At 42.1% G+C, this 21062-nt stretch overlaps 1 protein-coding gene across 1 annotated transcript in view; it reads left to right on the top strand.

The window, feature by feature from the left end:
* The window catches only part of THOC1 (THO complex 1), a 1639837-nt gene that overhangs the window by 72741 nt on the left and 1546034 nt on the right, over positions 1 to 21062 (top strand). The window contains exon 2 of the mRNA XM_044065238.1: positions 1193 to 1266. Coding sequence (XP_043921173.1) covers positions 1193 to 1266 — 74 coding nt within the window. The remainder of the gene's footprint in view (positions 1 to 1192; positions 1267 to 21062) is intronic.

Below are 21062 nucleotides of genomic sequence, written 5' to 3' on the forward strand. Positions count from 1 at the left end.
TCATAGCTTCAATAGTGCATTTTATTTGCAAACATAATTTTATGTTTATGCAGTATGGATGCGCATACCCATAGTTCTGTCAAGCCCACAAAATATACATGAAAAGTGTGTCTGTGTCCGAGGGAGACTGGCCGGCACAGCTGTATAGCCTAATCATAAAGTGCATGTTTGCAAATAAAATGCATTATTCAAACTCCTAAACAAAATTAGTGTAGTCTGACCATTACAGTTGTATCTTTTTTTTTTTTTTTTTTTTTTTTTTCTTTTCCAAACACCTTTATTGAATTATCACTTGTGACATAGGCAAATTTACATTCATATAAAAGTAATTAAACTATATTAAAATAAATATTACACTTTACATATATTGCTATATATCATATAATCTAAGCAATATTACATAAATTATTCAATTCCTGCCTATTTTTAAATGAGAAATATCTTTATTAAATCATCGCTTACTGCACAGGCAATCGTACATTTATGTAAATGAAAATAAACCACACCGACACAATCCTAGTTGCAAGCATTTTACATCACACACCATACTAACATTCTCCCAGTTGCAAACATTGTACATCACTTATGATCTACCCAGTTTTTCTCACTCAAACATTACATAGCTCATTTAAGTCCTATCGCCTTTTAAACTTCACTCCCCCTTGTATGTATCTTTCCCACAATTCACATTTTTACCTATGTAGTTTGCTCCTCCCCCTTTCTAAAGATCTCAATTCCAGTTGTTTTAACTCTGTTACTATATTCACTACTTCCAGTATAGTTGGTTTCAATTTTGATTTCCATTTTCTAGTAATCTCTTCATCTTTGTATACTTGGTATGTGTGTCTGTGTGTATATGTGTGTGTATATATGTATATGTATAATATACACACACTATCATACGCCACAAGTACATTAGTGTAATTAGTGTATATGTTTGCATATGTATGCATATATGTAGAGAAAGACTTGTACTTGCATACATCAGTACACATACTAAAGCTGTTGGGTTTACTCTTTAATTGGATAGTTGTACCATATCTCTTTGATCAGGATAGAAAGAACACTAACCTCATAGGAGCTTTGTCTGATCTTCTGCCAGAAGTGTGGTAAAGAGTATGTTTGGATAATCAGTATGTTGGCTATAATGCATGTTTCACTGAAAGTCTAACTCTGGTATTTGTTTTCTCAGAATTCTACGAGAGATGCATTGGGAAGCAACAGTGTCAAACCACTTGTCACTGCATTCGGTCAGCTTCCTGGAAGGTGAGAAACTCACAACTGATTCTACTTTGTTGTCTTCTGTACAGTTTGTTGCATTTTCTTTTAATGCTTAACCTACCTTTCATCTGAATTCCAGTTATTGGTCCTGTCAACTTGATATGACTACTTCTACCCTCGTCTGTTATTGATTATGGCAGTGGCACTTATCTGTCCTAGTATCTTCTCCTGTGTCTTTTTGGGACATTGGAACTTGCCTCTGTCCACCATTTGCAGGTGAAATAATGTTCAGAAATTGCTACAGTTAGGTTACAGCAGGCAGGAGTAGGTTTTAAGCAGATATTTAATTTTTAACAATGCCACTTAAAAATCTTGATCATCTTGTCAATGTTTAGCTGTAGGAGTATGAGACTAGTCTTAATGAAGTACCTTGAGTGTATAAGATCAAAACAAAATAACCATAGGCTTGGGATAATCCTGCTCTTGTACCTTAGCTGAAAACTGTAATGGATGACACGGTTAAGTTGTCAGTTTAATGCAGAAGGTTAATACTATGGGTTGCTAACAAACTTCAGCCTGTATTTTCTTGGGTTTGTGTGTGTCGGTCTCTATTTGCCTACTGTGTGACTTGGGGCAAGTCAGGTTAACCAGACAGTGGTTCCAATAGGCCCCTTAAACGGAGTCATGCAGAGTGAGTATAGCTGTTTAACAGATGAGCAGAAAATTAAAAAAAAAATCTGTTTTTCAAAATACCAACTTGTTGGGATATTTTTATTAATTTACTTTTTATAATCCTGTTGTCACCATCCTTAAGCATCTCATCCAAACTCCTACTGAGCCATTAATTTCTCTTGAGCCAAGAGCCAGGCCATTATTTGTTGGAATGTGGGGAAAGTCCTGTAGCACCATTCATTCCCATAACTGGCTGTTGAAATTGTAGTGAAACAGAAAAAATGGTGACCATGTTGCAAGTCTTTATCCAGGTATTATGGTGCAATTTACAGCAGATGCATCCATTTTCAGAAAGGGGGATTGGGGACACACAGATTCTTTGATATCTGCAAGTGATGGTTCAGGAAGTTGATCTTCAACATTCACTCCAATAGTTAATTTAATTTTTCAGATTTACTATTGAAACACTTCATTGCAGGTACTTTGTATTACATACAGTGTGAGGAGCAGAATTCAAAATCTAGAGAAATTTGATTATAAGGTAATTTTGCAGGAAACTGTTGTCATTGATGGCATGACTTCAGGCTTACCTGAGAATACTGTTTGTGAGAAAAGCAGTGTCTTGGAAACATTTTCCAAAGCTTGAGGAGTAATATTGGACCAATTCAGTGACCTGTTACAGTTTTCTGACAAATTAACAATGTATATCAGGTAATTGAAAGGAGAGGAGTAAGAATAGTTCTGAATTCATACAAAAGCAGTATGATACAGTACAGCACTTTATGAAATTAGTAATGAATTGGCTGAAACTTGTGAGCAGATGGTGTTTATTGAGCAGTAGATGGCTAGTCTAGAGTGTAAAGCATAACAAAGGAATCTATGAATGAGGCATTACTGGTTGGACTTCTTGAAGGAAAGAATGGCAATTTGGATTGGTTTATTGAAAACGATGAGGATCGTAAAATACTATTTGTTTCTTTTTTAAACTCTTGGTAGTCTTAGTGCAGCTTGTATCTTGGTCTGAGGGAGAACAAGGTTTTAAATTGACATTCAGGCAAGAAATATGTTGTGGGAGATGGGGCGTGAATGGTGATGACCTTTTCTAAGAGAATGTCTGTCTTTGTGCAGAGGCTTCAATTTTCTGAAGTCAGTAAAGAATATAAGTCATAAAAAGATTGTGTAAGTTGACTTTCCAGGATGTTAAAAGTATTCTCAGTGGTATACTGAGGTTTATCCACAAACAAACTAGTAGGACTAGACTTTTTGTGGGACTGCACTATAATTTGGGAAGAAGGGCACTCAAGTTGTTAAATTTCAGTTGGTGTCTGGCTCCTGTTGGACTGAAGATAATTACAGGTCACAGTATGATGTAACAAGTGCTTGTGTATTCCAGTTTTGGTTTTGGGATTATGTAGCAGAAGAGGGGGTCTTTTTGTGACTAGTAAGGTTATAGATGTAACCCATTATTTTCACTGGTTGTGATTATATTGCTACTCTTAAGTGAACATGATCAATCTTCATCCATTGATGAGTTGATGAGTTTTGGTTTTGTGTGTGTGTATTTAATGTCATGATGCAAGGAAATGGCCAATTTAAAAATGGTTACTCTGTCCAAATGGATATTTTAATTTTCTGCTTGTACTTCTAAGTGTTGCAAAGATACGGACAGCTGATGAGTTACTCTGTATGAAAAATGTTAAAGCAGTTTTATTTCTGTCTTGTACATTTATCTTTTCCTCCTATTTGTAGAGGTTGGACACTGAGACTTAATTTTTTGAGCACCTCTGTAAAAAATGTTTGTGATAAACAATACATCATTTTAATATCATAAAAGGATATGATATTAAATGATGTACTGTTTGTGATGAACAGTACATTATTTAATGTCATATCCTTTTATCCAGATTGTGAACATTTAAAAACTGGTGTGCTTTTGAGCTGTTTTTTATATAGTGTGTTTATATTAGTGGGTGTTATTTACTGTATGTTAAAGGTGTTGTTAAAGGTTGCTGTTGGCAGGAGCTTAATCTTATGATGATGCTTTTATTATTAGATGAGACTTAATAGAAAAGTAATGACTTGTTGATTTTAATTGGTCACAGAGGCGTGAAAGCTGTTAAGAGGTTGCAGCCTAGTGAGTGTTATAGTTTAGATTATTCCTAAGATTTCACCCATCTGACTGTCTTGCCCTTCATGGCAACCTTAACAGTAATTAAAACTTGGCTAGAATTAATTTATGAATGTGCACGCACATGAATGCACACACATCGTTTACTAAGAATGGGGGTAAATTTTTACTTTAACACTCTTCCTTTCCTGAGCTTTACAGTACACCACCACCAAGTAAAACTAACAAAACAAGCACACATCTTAGTGCTTACCCTTTAAAAATAAGCTGACTTTGAACTACTGAAATGGCAGTAGTTAGTTCTGAGAAGCTGCCTTTCTCAGTGGGTGGATACCAAACAGTTTTGGGTATGTGTTTAATGCATAGGCCCTTTAACCCATAAATAGTCAGTCATAAGCATTTGAAGTTGAGTAGCTAATTTGGGTACTTGCGTATTATCGCAACCACAGTTTCGCAGTAATACAGGTTGCTTCCCGATGTGTAAATGGTATAGATAGTGTTTTAAAAATCACAGAAACAATGTTTTCTTTAACATTTTTTTGTTTGTTTAAGCAGGTTTATCTGTTAAACATCTTAAAAAGTAGTTAGCTGTGGAGTGACCTGACCCAGTGACTCCCCAGACTCTGGAATAGATTGCCCTTACATGTCAAGCAGAGAGCCTCTTTGGCCATCTTCAAAAGGAACCTTGACGATTGGATGGGAGAAAGGAAATTCACCCCCGGGATCACGTCAGTTGCCCTGCTAGACAGGGGCCCAGGGAAGTAAATAGTGTGGGAAGAAATAGCCAGGGAATTGTTATGGCTAGGCTTGTATAGGCCCTAAGGCTGATAGCCTAGTACCAACCTATGAAACATATAAAAAGGGATGATGCTGGACAGAGTACAGCATTACCATGTTGTCATCTCAGTGTCCTCAGCAGCAGGGTCGAGACAGACACCCATGGATTATAGCAAGATTTTCTGAAACATTTCATCGGCTTTTTATTTTGTAGTTTGTCTCGCAGGCAGGGGCTGAGTGGAGTAATTTTAACTTGTTTTAATTTTAAGGAAAATGTTATAGAAGGGAATCTTATTTGTCATTATCTGTCTTGACCATTAAGACCTCTGTCAGGGTAAGTTGAGGGTGTTTTGTACAGGTAGTGTCATTTGACTTGGTTAAACAACGTGTTTGACAAATGTGTGAAATTACTATTGCCAGTAAACCCACAAGAAGTTGCGGAACTTGCAGGTGCTTAGTACAGTTAATGTAATCTGAGTTGCTTGAACAGTGCTGTCAACCAAAAAAATAGTGTCTTTGTATCTACAGAAACATTTAAAATGAGTGTCTTTGGGTGTAGCACTAAAGGAAAATCATTTGTCCACACTTGATTTAACATTGTCACTATAAAGTGTTAATGGGGTCCCAACTGCAGCGCAGTATGTTTCGGTTATTTCAGCTCCCTAACACCTTCCACCTCACAGTTGAGTTCAGAGGTTTATAGATTAGTACTAATCTAACTGCCCTTGCAAGCCATTTTAAGCCTAGCCAATTATCCCTTGTGAGACTCAAACCCTGCACCTTGTGTTTGTAAGACAAACACCTTAACCATTAGGCCACCATCCCACCAAAATAAAATAAAGTAGGGGTGCAGCTCCAAAATAATCCTTTCGACAGAAGGACAGCAACTCAGCGAATTAAAAGCAATTCAGAGTTCATTTAATCCTTTGGAGAGTACAACAGTAACCGATCCAATTGAACAGTGCATGTGTAACTTTCACGGTTGTTTAACTTCCTGAATGTCATACAAACAAACTTACTTGCTGTTAATACAGACGTTAAATTACATCTTACTCTAATTCCCACACTCCTTTTCAGGCCAACACGAGTATTAACGCAACCATGAATATGTGGTTGCGGTACTACGCAAGTACCCTAATTTCTTTAAAGTGTTTCTTTACCAAGTAAATATGAAAACAGTAAAAGACTTGCATAAGAAATTAAAACTTTTAAAAAAAGCAGACTACTGTCCAACATTTCAACTAGAAGCTTTCTGCTTAAAGCTTAAGATATACCATGCACTTATTCTGGCATCTAATTTGAGTCCTCACGAGCATGATAGTTGAGCTCTGTGTCCAAGGGCATCCTCCAGTTATAGTTGCTCTGGCTTTTGAACTTATCTAGCTGATAATTAATTATGACTAAGTCCCCAGAGAAGATTATCTGTGCCCTCCATTTAAATTTTAGAAAATTCCTTTGATTCCAAACGTACACATATCTAGGAGAGAAGGGTAGTATTCTTCGAGCTAGAGTCCATATAAGGAAATCCTCATGCAGCCTATATCGGCAACCTCTAAAAAGCATGAAACGAGCGAGAGCTTAGTTTCATTTTTTAACACTGTAATGCAATTACCCAGTGTCAGATACAAGTTGCATACCATTATAAACACTTTTGTTTGCATATTGTACCGAGAAAGGCACGTGCAGTGCAACATTTTACGTTTGTCTTTAATCTGTAGATCTTTAATATAGTTTTGAATGTATTTGTTGAAAACAAAAATGTTTTTGAATATTAATGCATTTTGATGGCACCTCCCTCCTCAGTGACTTGAGTTTTGTTATGATCCTCAAGAAACAAATCTTAAGATATAAAAAAGTACAAAAACACTCTTATCCCTTTTTTGTTTAGAAAGATCCTCTTCATTTTTTTTTCAGACGCTGTAGGTAACTTTCACAACTTTTACCAGGCACCCCTTTGTCCCGATAGCTAACTCTGCCATTTCGATTATCCATTTATGCTCTCTCGCTTCTAAGTGATATAAAGTGGGTGCACCCTGACACTTCCATCTGTCTTAAAGTAGTGATTCTTTTCATAAGCTCTGTATTAAGTACTGTAAAATTTCATAATGCCTGCTCACTAGAAATTTTCTGTTGCTACCACCTAGATCTTCATTGTGTTTCACTGTTGCAGTCCTTACTCTTGGGTTATCCTGCTGGCAGGCTACCCTCAGTCGGCCAGAATTCCAAAGTCTAGGTCAGGCGTCGGTTGCTGTTTCCTCTTCCCTGACGTCAGTGGGCCAGGGGTATAAAAGATGCAGCCGACACCATTTTCTTCAATCTTTCTTGCCATGCGGTGCCCGAAGCAAAAGCAGTTCGCAAGTGCCGGTCGGCCGACTCCTGAGATATTCAAATCTGAATTTCAGAACCGAAGTCTTGGAAACTTTTTTCTTGCTCCAGACCGATGTCAGAAAAAGTTAACAATTGTATTTCTTGTGGGAAGCAAATACCTCATAAGGATTTTCACTCTTACTGTATTCCTTGCCTAGTCCCTGATCACAACGTTGCTAGCTGTCGGTTTTGTGCTAGATTTAACCAACGCACTGTTAAGCGTCTGTTCGATTTTGCATTTCATTACTTTGGCCGAAGATTTAATTATATAATGCCGTTGGACCAGCCAAGGCATCCGAGGTCCAAAACTGACCAGGCACTTTCGCAGCCCCTGGTGCCCACTACCTCAGAGCCACAGGCCGCTTCCGACTCCCACGTGTAGCCGACTGGGCCTCTGGATACTCAAGGTATTGGACACTTGGAAATCATTCCCTCAGATGGGTCTGGAGCCGCTGAGCAGGCATCTACTTCTGAGGGTGTCTTCAGACCTACACAACTATATATTAAGCCATCTTCAGCTTCAAAGACTAAAGTAGCTCTAAAGACAAAGAAACAAGTACAGCATTCTCCTGCTCAGACTTCCATGTCTAAAAAACAGATGCTCAAAATGGCCGAAGACCTAATTACTTTGATCAGGGGCTCCCATCCCCCTCCTAATAAGAGGCCTGGGCAAGAGACAGAGTATGATTTTTCAGGTTTCTGTTTCCTCTGATTCCTCTTCTGAACAGGATTACTCCATGCTTCCCTATGAGGATTCTGATGCTGAAGAATCCATTCCTTCAACCTCTCCTCCTGAGGATTATTCTTTTGGGGAAACCCTGCATACCATGAGGGAGCATTTCCACTGGGAGAGCCAAGATTATTCTAAATCTAAGAGGAGGCTCGGAGACTTTCTGCTACTTCCTCAGCACAGACCCCTTGCTATTCCACCTGTTCTAGACATTGTAGATTATGTATTTTCAGAGTCCGGCCTGTCCCCTGACTCTGTACCCCCTGCACCTGCTAAGCCAGACAGATACTACAGGGTCCCGGATTCTCATAAATTCCTATATAAAAACCCCGCTGCTGACCCAGAAACTATATCTCAGGGTCCCAAAGGGGTCAAAGCTTCCACTGCAAAAAGCCTTGTCCCCTCTGATAGGGATTCTAGGGCTCTAGACAGATGAGGGGAAAAAGTCTACACTTCTGCTATTCTGGCTGTAAGGGCTTTAAATTGTCAGTTTCATATGCTTAAATATCAGCAATATTTAATGTCACTGCTTAAACAGAAATTGTTGACAAATACTGAATGTTCAGAGAACAAGGAATTGCAGGATTTATTGCATGCAGCTGAACAAGTGGGAAAGCATACTTTGCAATGTGGTTATGATTCACTGGAGACCTCTTGCAGGGCCGCTGTTACAGGTTCTGTTATTAGAAAGCATGCTTGGTTAAAGGAACAGAATCTGCCTGATCATGTTAAAGCAAAATTATTAGATGCACCACCATTACAGCATGATACTTTGTTTGGTACTAAAGCAGAAGAGGTGTTGAAAAAAATGGAGGATAAAGCAAAATTCATGCAGACAGTCAAGGATTTCTTACAGGTACAGCCAGCCAGGTTTAGCAGGAACTGGCCTTCTGCCTAATCAGTGGGGTGCTCCTATCTCCAAAACCGGAGAAGACAAATCACAGCCTTACAGGAAACAGTCCCAATGACTTTCCTCTACCAGATCCAAGCACTTTTCTTTTGGCAGCCCCCTTAGGGGGAAAACTAGCACTTTTTTCATCAAATTGGCAAATGGCTACCCAAGACAAATGGGTCCTGAACATAGAGTCCCAAGGCTACAGGTTACATTTTCACACTCTACCAGGGTCAAAAGGTATGCCAGACCTGCCACACAATCAATGGGCAGAGGCACAAAAACAAATTACAGCCCTCATGGACATGAGGGCCATTCAGCAAGTACCACAACAAGAGCAGGGGCAAGGATTTTACTCCAGACTTTTCCTAGTACCCAGAAAGGACAAAACCTGGAGACCAATACTGGACCTGTCTATACTAAATACGTTTATGGAAGTTTCAAAATTCAAGATGTTGACTCTACAGCAGCTACTGCCCATGCTGGGCAAAAAGGCTTGGCTCGTAACTTTGGACTCGAGGCATACCTGCATGTCCGAATCAGACAATCTTGCAGAAGATGCCTCAGATTCATAGCTGGCTCAATGCATTACCAATTCTCTGCACTCCCCTTTGGCTTATCTACTGCGCCCAGGGTCTTCACAAAATGCCTGGCACCAGTAATTGTGTTTTGCAGACGAAAAGGAATTCAAATATATCCCTACTTGGACGACTGCCTAATTCAAGCAGAGAACAAAGACATTCTTCTAAAGCATCTGGTGTTTGTAAAAAGATTACTAATTGGCCTAGGGTACACAGTAAATGAAAATAAATCAAAACTAGTGCCCTCTCAAGAGATAATATTCCTGGGCGCAAGCTTAAATACAACTGCCCATATGGCGTATCTCACGCTAGACAAACAAAAGCAACTGACTACTTACTTCAAGAAATTGGCAACAAAAACCCACTTATCTCCAAGGAAAATCCTGCAGGCCTTGGGTTTCATGGCATCCTGCATTCTACTAATTTCATATGCCAGAGTGCATATGAGGAAACTACAATGGTATCTAAAAAGTGTTTGGACTCTGCATTGCCACAGCCTGGAGACAGTAATTGCACTCATTCCCTGCCTGCAACAGGAGTTTTGATGGTGGGCAGAAGCCTGTCACCACAACAAGGGTCTGCCATTCAGTCTACCCACAGCCAGACAGACACTGACAACGGATGCATCAGATTATACCTGGGGGGGCCCATATGGCAGGAAAATGTATTCAGGGCACATGGCCTGCAAACCAGATGCATCTTCACATCAATCAAAAAGAGATGCTAGCTGTTCAAAATGCCCCGACAGCTTTCTAGGACCTGCTTCATCCAGGACAGTTACTGATAAAGACGGGCAACACTATGTTCATGTGGTACATAAACAAGCAGGGAGGTACACATTCCTACCCCCTCTGCAGACAAGCAATGACCTTATGGGACACGGCATTGGCTTTTCAAGTTCACCTGCAAGCACAATTCCTGCCAGGAAAAACAAATACTCTGGCAGACGAACTAAGCAGAAACCTCATGGATCCCCACAAATGGAAACTGGATCCACAAGTCTTCAGCATGATAATAAGGAAATGGGGATGCCCAGACATAGATCTATTTGCCTCCCCTCACAACTGCCAATTGTAGAGATTTTGCACAAGGATTTATCACAAGCAAGCATGGAAAGTGGATGCCCTGTCCTTCAGCTGGAAAAATCTAACAGTATATGCCTTTCCTCCACTGCCTCCCCTTCCCAGGGTACTCCTAAATGTCAGACAAGCAAAGCCAAAAATGATACTGATGACACCAGACTGGCCACGCCAGCACTGGTACCCAATCCTAAAGAGCTTGTCTCAAGGTCCAGCATGGATATTGCCTCAAACGTCTCACTTGCTGACCCAACAAAACAATCAGATCCTGCACAGCCAACTCAGGACCTTAAATCTGGCAGCATGGTGGATAATGTAGCCATTCAGAACACTCCTCTTTCAAAAGCTGCTATGGATGTTATCTTGGAGGCCAGGAGGCCCAGTACCAGAAAATCTTATGCAGAGAAATGGAAGAGATTCTGTGCTTGGAACCAGGAACAAGGCATTGACGTGTGTGTACCAAATATCCCTCAGATTTTACAATACCTAACTGAGATGTTGAACAAAGGCCTTTCTTTCTCCTCAATTAAGATTCATGCCTCTGCCATTTCAGCCCATTACAATGCGGAACCACCTATCTTTTCTCATCCTTTAATAAGGCAGTACCTCAGAGGGGCCAAAAACATTAGGCCTCCATGGAGAGCACCAATTCCGGCCTGGGACCTCAATTACGTTTTGGAAAAACTCACACAGCCTCCTTTCAAGCTAGCATCAACAGCAGATATAAAATTGTTATCCTGGAAAACAGCTCTGCCCCTAGCAATAACTTCTGCACGGCGAGTCTAAGTTACAAGCACTCATGGCTGTGGAACCTTTCATCATTTTTCATCCAGACAGGGTTTCTCTGAGGACAAACCCTACATTTATGCCTAAGGTGGTGTCCAGTGTGGCCCTCAACCAAACCATTCACTTGCCTACCTTTTATCCAAATCCACAGAACAAGGGTGAGAAAATTCTGCATTCTTTGGACATACACAGGCAGCTACGCTTCTACTTGGACAGAACTACAGCTTTCAGAAAGACTGAGCAACTTTTAGTATCATATGCTGCAGGATCACAAGGAAAGGCCATCTCAAAACAGACTATTTCTAAATGGATAGGCCATTGCATCAGTTTCTGCTATTCTCAACATGGCAAATCAGTGCCTAAGGGCATTAGGCCTCATTCCACCAGAGCAGCAGCCACTTCAGCAGCCTTTCTCAGAGGAGTACCAACCAAAGATATCTTAGAGGCTGCAACCTGGAGTTCATTGCACACCTTCAAAAAGCACTACCACTTACCTCTTTACTCTAAGTCCAGAGCAGGCTTTGCCACTGCAGTCCTGCAGGGCCTCATAGCCTCTCCTAATCCTATTTAGCCCAGCCACCCATCTTCAGCTTTGGGATTCAACCCAAGAGTAATGACTTAAACAGTGAAACACGATGAACATAGTACAGTTGTGTACCTACCATAAATGTAGATGTTCGAGTGTATTCACTGTTGCAGTCCAGGTTACCCACCCACCATCCCCCTTTTCTTTGCTGGGTCTTATCTGCACTTCTCTATCCTATACAACTTATTTGGTGTATTTGCTTGTAGATGAAGGAAATGTTATTTTTGTGCATGCATTTTTATTGGCATATGTTTCAGCCTACCAATTTGGGGGCACCTGACATCTGGGGCAAGAAAAACTGAAGACAATGGCGTCGGCTGCATCTTTTATACCCCTGGCGCACTGACGTCGGGGAAGAGGCGACAGCATCCGACGCCGGACCTAGACTTTGGAATTCTGGCTGACTGAGGGTAGCCTGCCAGCAGGATAACCCAAGAGTAATGACTGCAACAGTGAATACACTCTAACATCTAGATTTATGGTAGGTACGCAACTGTACTTTCTGTTTTCTGGCCTGTATTGGAGTTGTTGACACTAGCTGAGTGTTACCCCTCTAACTGTCCAGCATGACTGCATGCTTGGCTGCATATAACTGTCCCATACACTGGGGTGCTGTATTAAAGCCATAACATTTTAGAACTGCTAGAATGTTATCAGGCACTACAACCTTCTTGTCCTTTTTCCCAGTCCAGATGAACCCTTGCCAGGGATGTACAAAGAGTTATCCCTCCATGACCCTAACTGGAGAACACTGCTAAGGCAAGTAGTGTTTCTCCTAAACAGTAGTTGTGTGATGCAGTATCCCCCTTGCAAGCAGTTTCTTTACCTTCTGTCAGGATAAGGGTACAGACTGGTATAAAAGTCTGGTGCGGCTGCTGTTTCAAGACATGGTAGCAGTAATGTTTTGCTAGTTCTATTAGCTGCCAGGTGTGCTTTTTATGCCTTACTCGTCACTGAGGTCATGTATGATCGAAGTGTCCAATCTGGTTGAACTGGAAAAGTTTTACTGCAAGGCATTATTGTGCACTTGAGCCAGTGGTTTCTTTTCCTGTCTGCTTGTGCAGTCTGCTGTAAAAGTTTACGCTGCTCACTTGGAATCCTTTATAACCATGTGTGGTGCTAGGTACCCCTTATGCATTTGTGTCCTTCAGTATAGGTAGATGTCATCCCCCCACCCATTTCCTCAGCAGTGATGCATTTCCAGTTTGATAAACAGGTTCTGATCTCCTTGGGCAAATTACGGAGTGTTTGCTTGCTTATTATAAAGCCTCCTAGCTTTTCGCATGTAGAGGTTTGTCATTCCTTTGCCAGCCCATGAAAGTAACTGCTTATTTCTGAAATGTAATCACACTTGTCTGATATTCTGTTATGTTTTTTTTTCCTGTACATTTCAGGAGTTTAGCCCAAAACATTCAAATAAATTGTATTTATCGTAATTCACATCTGCATCTGATATTTTGGATACAGTATACATTACCTTACCTGTGAGGAATAGAGTTAAAATTCTCATCCATTGCCCTTGGTCAATTTTGATAATTGCATACCCTTTCAAATGCCCAAATGAAGCTAGCCCACCTTTTCTTTTATTAAAGCAGCAGGTTGGTGTTGGCCTTGGCATCTAGGGTTTAGCTCCCCTCCCCATTACTTGTACTTGACGAAGGTATAGCATTTCCTTATACTAGCACAGCTTCTGGACTTCCTTTCCTAAACGAGGGTGTGATGGTACCCAAGTTTAAAATGCTTTCACTACATATCCTCTTACTCCTCCTTCCTCATTTAAGTTTTTTTTCTATCTTAGATTTAAAAGATGCTTATCACATTCCTGTCCATCCAGATTTCAGATGGTGTAAGGATTTATGTGTCTGAGTCACATTGTCATTTCTCTGCCTTACCCTTGGGTCTATCTACTGTTGCAAGAATTATCACAAAGTGTCCAGCTGCAGTTGTAGCATATTTCAGGCTGCATGGTATCCACATTTTTTCCTTGTTTAGATGATTTGCGTATATTGCAGTCTTTTTTTTTTTTTTTCTTCCTCCAAAGTGTCAAGAATCTCTGTCACTTGGCCAAGTTTTCTGTGCAGGCTGGAATTCCAAGAGAGGGTTCAAAAGTCCTTTTTGACTCTGTCACACCAGACTGTGTTCCTGAAGTACCAGCTAGATGCCTCAGTACAAAGAGCTTTTCTTCCATAGGAAAAGTATGTCTGTAGTTAGATCTGTTCAAGTTTTTTTTTCCACTCAGACATTGGTCACTTTGATGGCACACCTTAGGATTTTGGGTCTCATGGCATCTGATTCTCATGATACCTCTGGCAATATTCCACATGAGAAAGATACAGTGGTATTAGAGGTCTCTTTGGTCCTAGCATCAACATCCATTATCATTTTAGATTACAGTTGCAAAAAGCTGATTACAGCCTTCTGAGGGAAAGTATAAACAGCTTCATAGCCCCCTCCCCCTCCGTAGGAACTGGCACAAATGTCCAAACCTACACCAACATACTATACGAGCATTTATGTAGCTGCATGGAATTAGGAGTACCCGACAGGACAAAATCCTCCTCCTCCTCAAATAAGAGTAATCCCGTCTGGTGGATATCTGCAATAAATGAACTCTGTAATGTAAGGAAACAGTTTCTGTCTAGGACCAAGAAGGAGCAGGTGCTTAATTGGAAGCAATCTCTCCTTAGCTTGAACAAGCAAATAAGAGCACTAGTGAAATCCTCCAAAGCAAACTTTGAGTCCAAACTGGCCACATGTACTAAAGACAGTCATGAGGCCTTCTTCATATATGTCCGCAATCTCAAAGGAAGCACTCCGATCTGCTCAGAACTGGTGGTCAAGGACAACACATACACAAATGGCGTAGATATAGCAACTTCACCCCTCTGTCCCCTTATCAGTAAATCAGGATATCCCCAGAACCTGCCCAGCTCCCCTTATTTCTAGGGAGCAAGTCTTCATGGACCTCTCAAAGGCAAAAAATACAGCCTCCAGTGGGACCGGATAACATCCCATGCTGGATCCTCCATGAACTCTGGCAGGAACTTGCAGTACCGTTAGGCACCCTATTCAACCAAAGCCTGAGTACCGACTTTGTCCCAGCTGAGCGAGGACAGCCACTGTCATCCCTTTGTGCAAAGGTTAGAGCCTCCACTGATCCAAGAAATTATAGACCCATCAACCTTACTAGCCTGATCTGCAAGGCCATGGAATGGATTATCATGGACCTCAATAACAAGGATATTAGGAACCTCCGAACACTCGATCCCACACAGTTTGGTTTCGTCAAGGGGAGGTCATGCCTGTTAAATCTGGTCGACTTCTTTGAGACAGTCACCATAGCCATGGATGAGGGGAAGACTTTGCACGCTGCCTACCTGGCCAAAGCTTTCAACACTATTCCCCAATTGGACATAATAAACTCTCGCATCTAGGCATCAGTCCGTATGTTACCAGATGGGTAGCAAACTGGCTCACTGTTGGACCCCACCTAGTCAAAATAGGGGAAGCCTCCTCAGGCAGTAGACCCGTAACAAGTGGTGTACCCCAAGGAACTGTATTGGGGCATCTGTTGTTTGAGATATACTTTTCTGAGGTGCAGGCCAAAACCAGTGGGCTATGGCTGACCAGGTTTGCAGATGACTGCAAGCTGGGTGCTGTCATCAATTCCCCTAGTGATGTGGATATCCTCCCAGAGGGTCTCACCCAAACAAATGACTGTTACCAGAAACATGACCTCAAACGGAATGCCAAAAAATGCATCATCAGCCCTTTTGGGGAGAGTGACATCCCCACATATTTTTACATTAATAACAAGTCCTGAGTACGCAATCAGTCATGAGGGACTTGGCTACCCAAGTTGATAGAAAACTGATTTTTGACCATCGTAATGCCAAAAGCTTTCTACATGGCCCACCTCATTAGGAAGGCTACCTTATCCAGGGACAAGGAGGTCATAACATCCCTATATTCTTCCCTTTATAAGACCCATTATTCAGTACAATGCTGCTTTCAGCATGTACTTCACAAAACACATGCAGCAGCTGGAGACCCCGCAGAAGTTCCTAATCAGGAAAATCCAGGGCCTCAAACATCTACCCTGCATAGATAGGCTAAAAGCCCTCTCTCTACTCAGTCTCATACAGACTCCTCGGAGGTGACCTCTGTCTGGCGTACAAAGCGATCTATGACCCCACCTTGATGGGACTGCTGCATATCTTCAAGTCCGCTCCAGTTGAGTAACCCACACACACGACCTTAACCTAGTCTATGACATCAATAGGTCTTGCTGGCAGGACAGATTTGTGTACTAGGGACTCCCCCTTCTGTGGAATAGACTCTTTCACGTCAAGCAGAGTACCTCATTAACCCTTTTAAGTGCAACCTGGATAACTGGATGGGAAACAGAAAATACACCCCTACAATTCCACCTTGTCCCTGTTGGACAGGGGCATCAGGTGCTGACTTGTCCGAACAGGGGCTAAATTCTTGGCTAGGCTTGTAAGGGCCTCGGGGCCAGTAGCCTAGTAAATTCCTATGAACTTCCATAGACAATACCAGAAACAAAAAACTAAGGGTAATGCTACTCAACGCCAGAAGTCTAAACCTCAAGATGCATGCACTCGAGGCACTCCTCAGTATGGAGAAAATCGATATCTGTGCAGTAACAGAAACCTGGTTCAAGGCTCCAGAGAGCACCCCAGCACTACCAGGATTCAACTCATAGCATTCTTTTCAGCCCCAGAACTCGGACCGAAATACTAAAGGCGGGGGAGTATCCATTTTTATCAAGGATACACACACCTCCAGGTTAGCGGCACTGCACGAGACAGCGGAAACCATCCATGTGCAACTAACAGTAGGTAAAACTGCTTTTCAGTTTGTAGCCTGCTACAGAACACCCAGCTTGTCTCAGGACCCCCCACTCTGCATTCCTGAGAACATTGGAGAATATGAAGGTCTCACCAAACACCATGATATTGGGCGATTTCAACTACCCAAACATTGACTGGAAAAACTACTCAAGTCCCAACTCTTTCGCCCAACGGTTCCTGGAGTTTATAAACTCAAATGCCATGGAGCAACTTGTCACCACTCCCACAAGAGGGGACAACTTATTGGACTTGGTCATCACCAACATTGGGGCTCAATGTTCCACACCAGAGGTAAACCCCTCATTGGTAAGATCAGACCATAAACTAATCAAAATGGACATCCACATCCCGACCCCACCCCCAGCCAAGGAAACCACTGTGAAAAATTTCTCAAAAGCAAACTTCACACTTCTCAAGACCGAGGTGGAAAGTTTCAAAGCCCCCGGGCTAATGGAAAATGTTACCCAAACCGCAGAATCCTTTACAAATGCACTCTGAGCACCTACAGGAATGCATGGATCATGCCATCCCAAGTAAATCCAAGACTCAGTCCTCCAAAACAGGAGACCAGTCTGGTGGACCCCGGCCATAAATAGCTATACAACAGAAGGAGGAAACTATTACATGATAAGGCAAAATCCCAAAAAAGGAAGGCATTCTTGATTAGCACTAGCAAGAGACTTCGATCCCTCATAAAATCATCAAAGGCTAGCTTTGAAAGAAAAATTACCAAAGACTCTAAAGATAATCACAAGGCGTTTTTTAGCTACGTCAAGAGTCTGGGTGGCAACTCTCAGATCTGCTCTGAGCTTGTGCAAAATGGCACAAAATGCAGAACCCACTGACATTGCCAACATCCTGGCAGGCAGGTTCAGTGCAAACTTTACCCCCCGTTCCCCCCCCAAAAGGGCCAGTGTCTATCCCAGAAGAATGCGGTCTCCCAGACATCACAGACACACAGGTGAAAGCAGCCCTCTTCAAAGTAAAAAAAACACAGTATTAATGGGACCGGTTGGTATCCCAGGCTGCGTCTTACACGAGCTCCAAAATGAACTAAACCCTCACATAAATTCACTGTTCCAACTCAACCTTACCACAGGTTATGTACCCAAAGAAATGGCGTACAGCAACAGTGATCCCGCTCCACAAAGGTGGCGCCACAACAGATCCCGGGAACTATCGCCCTATAAGCCTGACTAGCCTGGTCTGCAAGACTGGAGTGCATCATCATGGATCTCATAAACAAAGACATTGGGAACCTCCAAACACTGGACCCTACCCAATTCGGCTTTGTTAAAGGCAGATCTTGCCTCTTAAACCTAGTTGACTTCTTTGAAATAGTAACCAAAGCCATAGATGAGGGAAAGGTAGTCCACACAGCCTACCTGGACCTCGCAAAGGCCTTCAACACAATACCCCACTCTGGCATCATAAATAAGCTTACCAGCTTAAATATTAACCCCTGTGTCACAAGGATTCCACTTGAAACCATTGAATGTTCAGAACATTGAAGTTCTAATCGAGACCAGAACATCGATGGTTGAAAGTGGAAGTGCCAGGTAAGTAAAACTGGTAAGTTTTGGGTGTATATGCAGGGCAGCAAGGTGAACCTGCATGTTGTGTGTGTGTGCCATCTGAGTGTTGGCATTGTAGGTAGGGTACGGGCAATCTCCCGTTTAGCGCTACCACATATAGCGGTAAACAGGAGATTTCCCTTACCTCACTGCAGTGCGATCTTGGAGTTGGAATATTAAAGTAGGGGGTTGTGGGGGGCACAGCCCCCCCCCCCCCTGCATAAAATAGTTTTTGACTGTTTGTTTTTCTGTGGTTCACTTTGAGCCTTCGATGTTCTGAACATCGATGCTCTGGTCTCGATGATTAGAACTTCAGTGTTCTGAACATTCGATGGTTTCAAGTGGAACCGTCACAAGATGGGTTGCAAACTGGCTCCGGGATAGAACTCACATGGTCAGAGTCGCGGGTGCCATGTCTGACTCTAAACCGGTCACAAGTGGTGTCCCACAGGGCTCAGTCCTGGGACCCCTCTTGTTCGGTATATACTCCTCTGAGGTACAGGCAAACATGGGAGGACTGTGGCTTACCAGGTTCGCAGATGATTGCAAACTGGGAGCCATAATCGACTCGCCGGCTGACACAAGCATCCTCCAGAAGGGCCTTACGGAAACGGATACCTGGTGTCAGAACCATGGCCTCAAGCTAAATGCCAAAAAGTGCATAGTCACCCCCTTTGGGAAAAACAAAGTGCCCACAAAGTACCACATAGGAGGTAATCCACTAAGTACGGAAAAAGTAATTAGGGATCTGGGGACCCAAGTATATAGTAACCTCTCCTTTGACAATCACATTGCCAAAGTGGTTAGAAAAACCTTCTGTATATCTCACCTAATCACAAAAGGGTTCACATCTAGATCAAGAGAGGTCATTGTGCTCCTCTACTCATCGCTCATCAGGCCCATAATTGAGTACAATGCCCCATTTGGGATGTACCTTACCCAACACCTGCAACAGCTGGAGAGACCTCAAAAATAACTCACCAAGAGGATCGTGGGCCTCAAGCAGATGCCCTATGCAGCTCGACTAAAGAAACTCCATCTCTACTCAGTTGCTTACCGCCTACTCAGAGGCGATCTCTGCCTGAAATACAAGGCCATGTCTAACCCGGAATTGTTGGACATGCTCCACCTCAAGAAAACCAAATCCACTAGAGCTACACGATCCAGGGATTTAAACCTTAGCACAACAATGAATAGGACATGTTGGAGGGATAGATTCATATCCCAAAGGCTTCCCTCGCTCTGGAATAGAATCCCAGTCCATGTTGGGCAGAGCCCCCTCGCTGACCCTCTTCAAGAGAAATCTTGATGAGTGGATGGGAAATCGTAAATTTACTCCTGGGATCACTTCTATGGCCCTGCTGGTCAGAGGCTCAGGAATCTAGTCTAAAAGGGAGGCGAAAACCAACACATTCTGGCTAGGCTTATAAATGCCCTAGGGCAGATAGCCTAGTTACCTACCTATGAACTTATGAGAAATCACTTAGCCGAAACATCAAATTTCCCTGAATTCAGATCTCTAGTGTTCCAAAGCATTTAGTCACCACAGATGCCTCAGACTTTGCTTCAGGAGCAGTGTCAAAGGCAGTAAAAGTTTATGGTATCTGGGATAATAGAGAGGCAAGCACATAAATATAAAAAAGATACTTGCCCTTATCGAGGCATTCAATTGTCTGAAGGGTTCCAAGGGGCAAAAGGTGATTTAAGTTGTTATGGACAATACCAGAGTGATGTTGTACATCAAACAAGTTGGAACCATGTCTTACGCTCGATGAAAACTAGCCATGTTAACTTGGGATATAGTTGTAAAGCACTTTTTGTGAGAGAAAATTTGTATGGCGAAGAAGCTGATCATGGCCAAGCCACACCCTCATGAATGGAAATTAGATCATGGCATCATCCAGTATTTGATCCATCTGTGAGTAGTTCAAGTAGACTTTTTTGCCTCAACACTGAATAGTCAGCTGGGAAAATTCTGCTGCAGGATTCCGTGTTTGTAGACCTGGAAGACAGATGCCTTTTCTTTCTCTTGGACAGGAATGTTCTTGTATACTTTTCCACCCTTTTTCCACTCTAGGGTACTACTGGAGATTCAGAAGGAATCCCCTCAAATCATTGTGGTGACTCCCTTCTGGCCCCAGCAGCAGTGGATGTTTTTTCTTTTGGAATTGGCCAGAGGCAGTTACCACAAGCTTCCTCACAGACTGAATTTACAAACACAAGAACTGTGGTATTAGATACATCTCGACCCCAAGCAACTTCAGTGACTGCCTGGGTAATAGGATCTTAATACCTTTTACACATCTGTTTACTGAGGACATGCAGCATGTACTAATGGAGGCAAGAAAGCCTTCTGCTAGGAAATCCTATATTAGCAAATAGAAAAGGTTTTCTAGTTGATGCCAACAACGTAACCAGCACCGATTCAGGGCTAGTGTTTCTCTAGTTTTGCAATATTTGATAGTTGCTTTTCTTTAGCCTGCCTTACTTCTCCATCAATGTTCTTTTTTCTGCCATTTCAACATCTCTGCCCATGTTCTCCTCATTTCCATGTCAAAATGTTTTGAAAGGGGTTTTGCTTAAGAGACCTCCAGAAAACTGATTGCTTCTCCCTGGGATCTTAATTTTGTTAAGAGAAGCTAACACTTGCTCAACTTGAACCAGCTCATCTGGCTGCTTTGATGTTCTTGACAAGGAAAGCAGTTTTTCTGGTTGCTTTGACCTCTGCAAGATTATCTGAGTTGCAGGCTCTTATGGTGGTTCAACTTTATCTCATTTTCCAGAGAAAGGGTTTC

This window comes from Protopterus annectens, chromosome 3.part0 (genome assembly GCF_019279795.1).
Source record: "Protopterus annectens isolate FY-2018-M chromosome 3.part0, PAN1.0, whole genome shotgun sequence".
In the NCBI taxonomy this organism is placed as follows: domain Eukaryota; kingdom Metazoa; phylum Chordata; order Ceratodontiformes; family Protopteridae; genus Protopterus; species Protopterus annectens.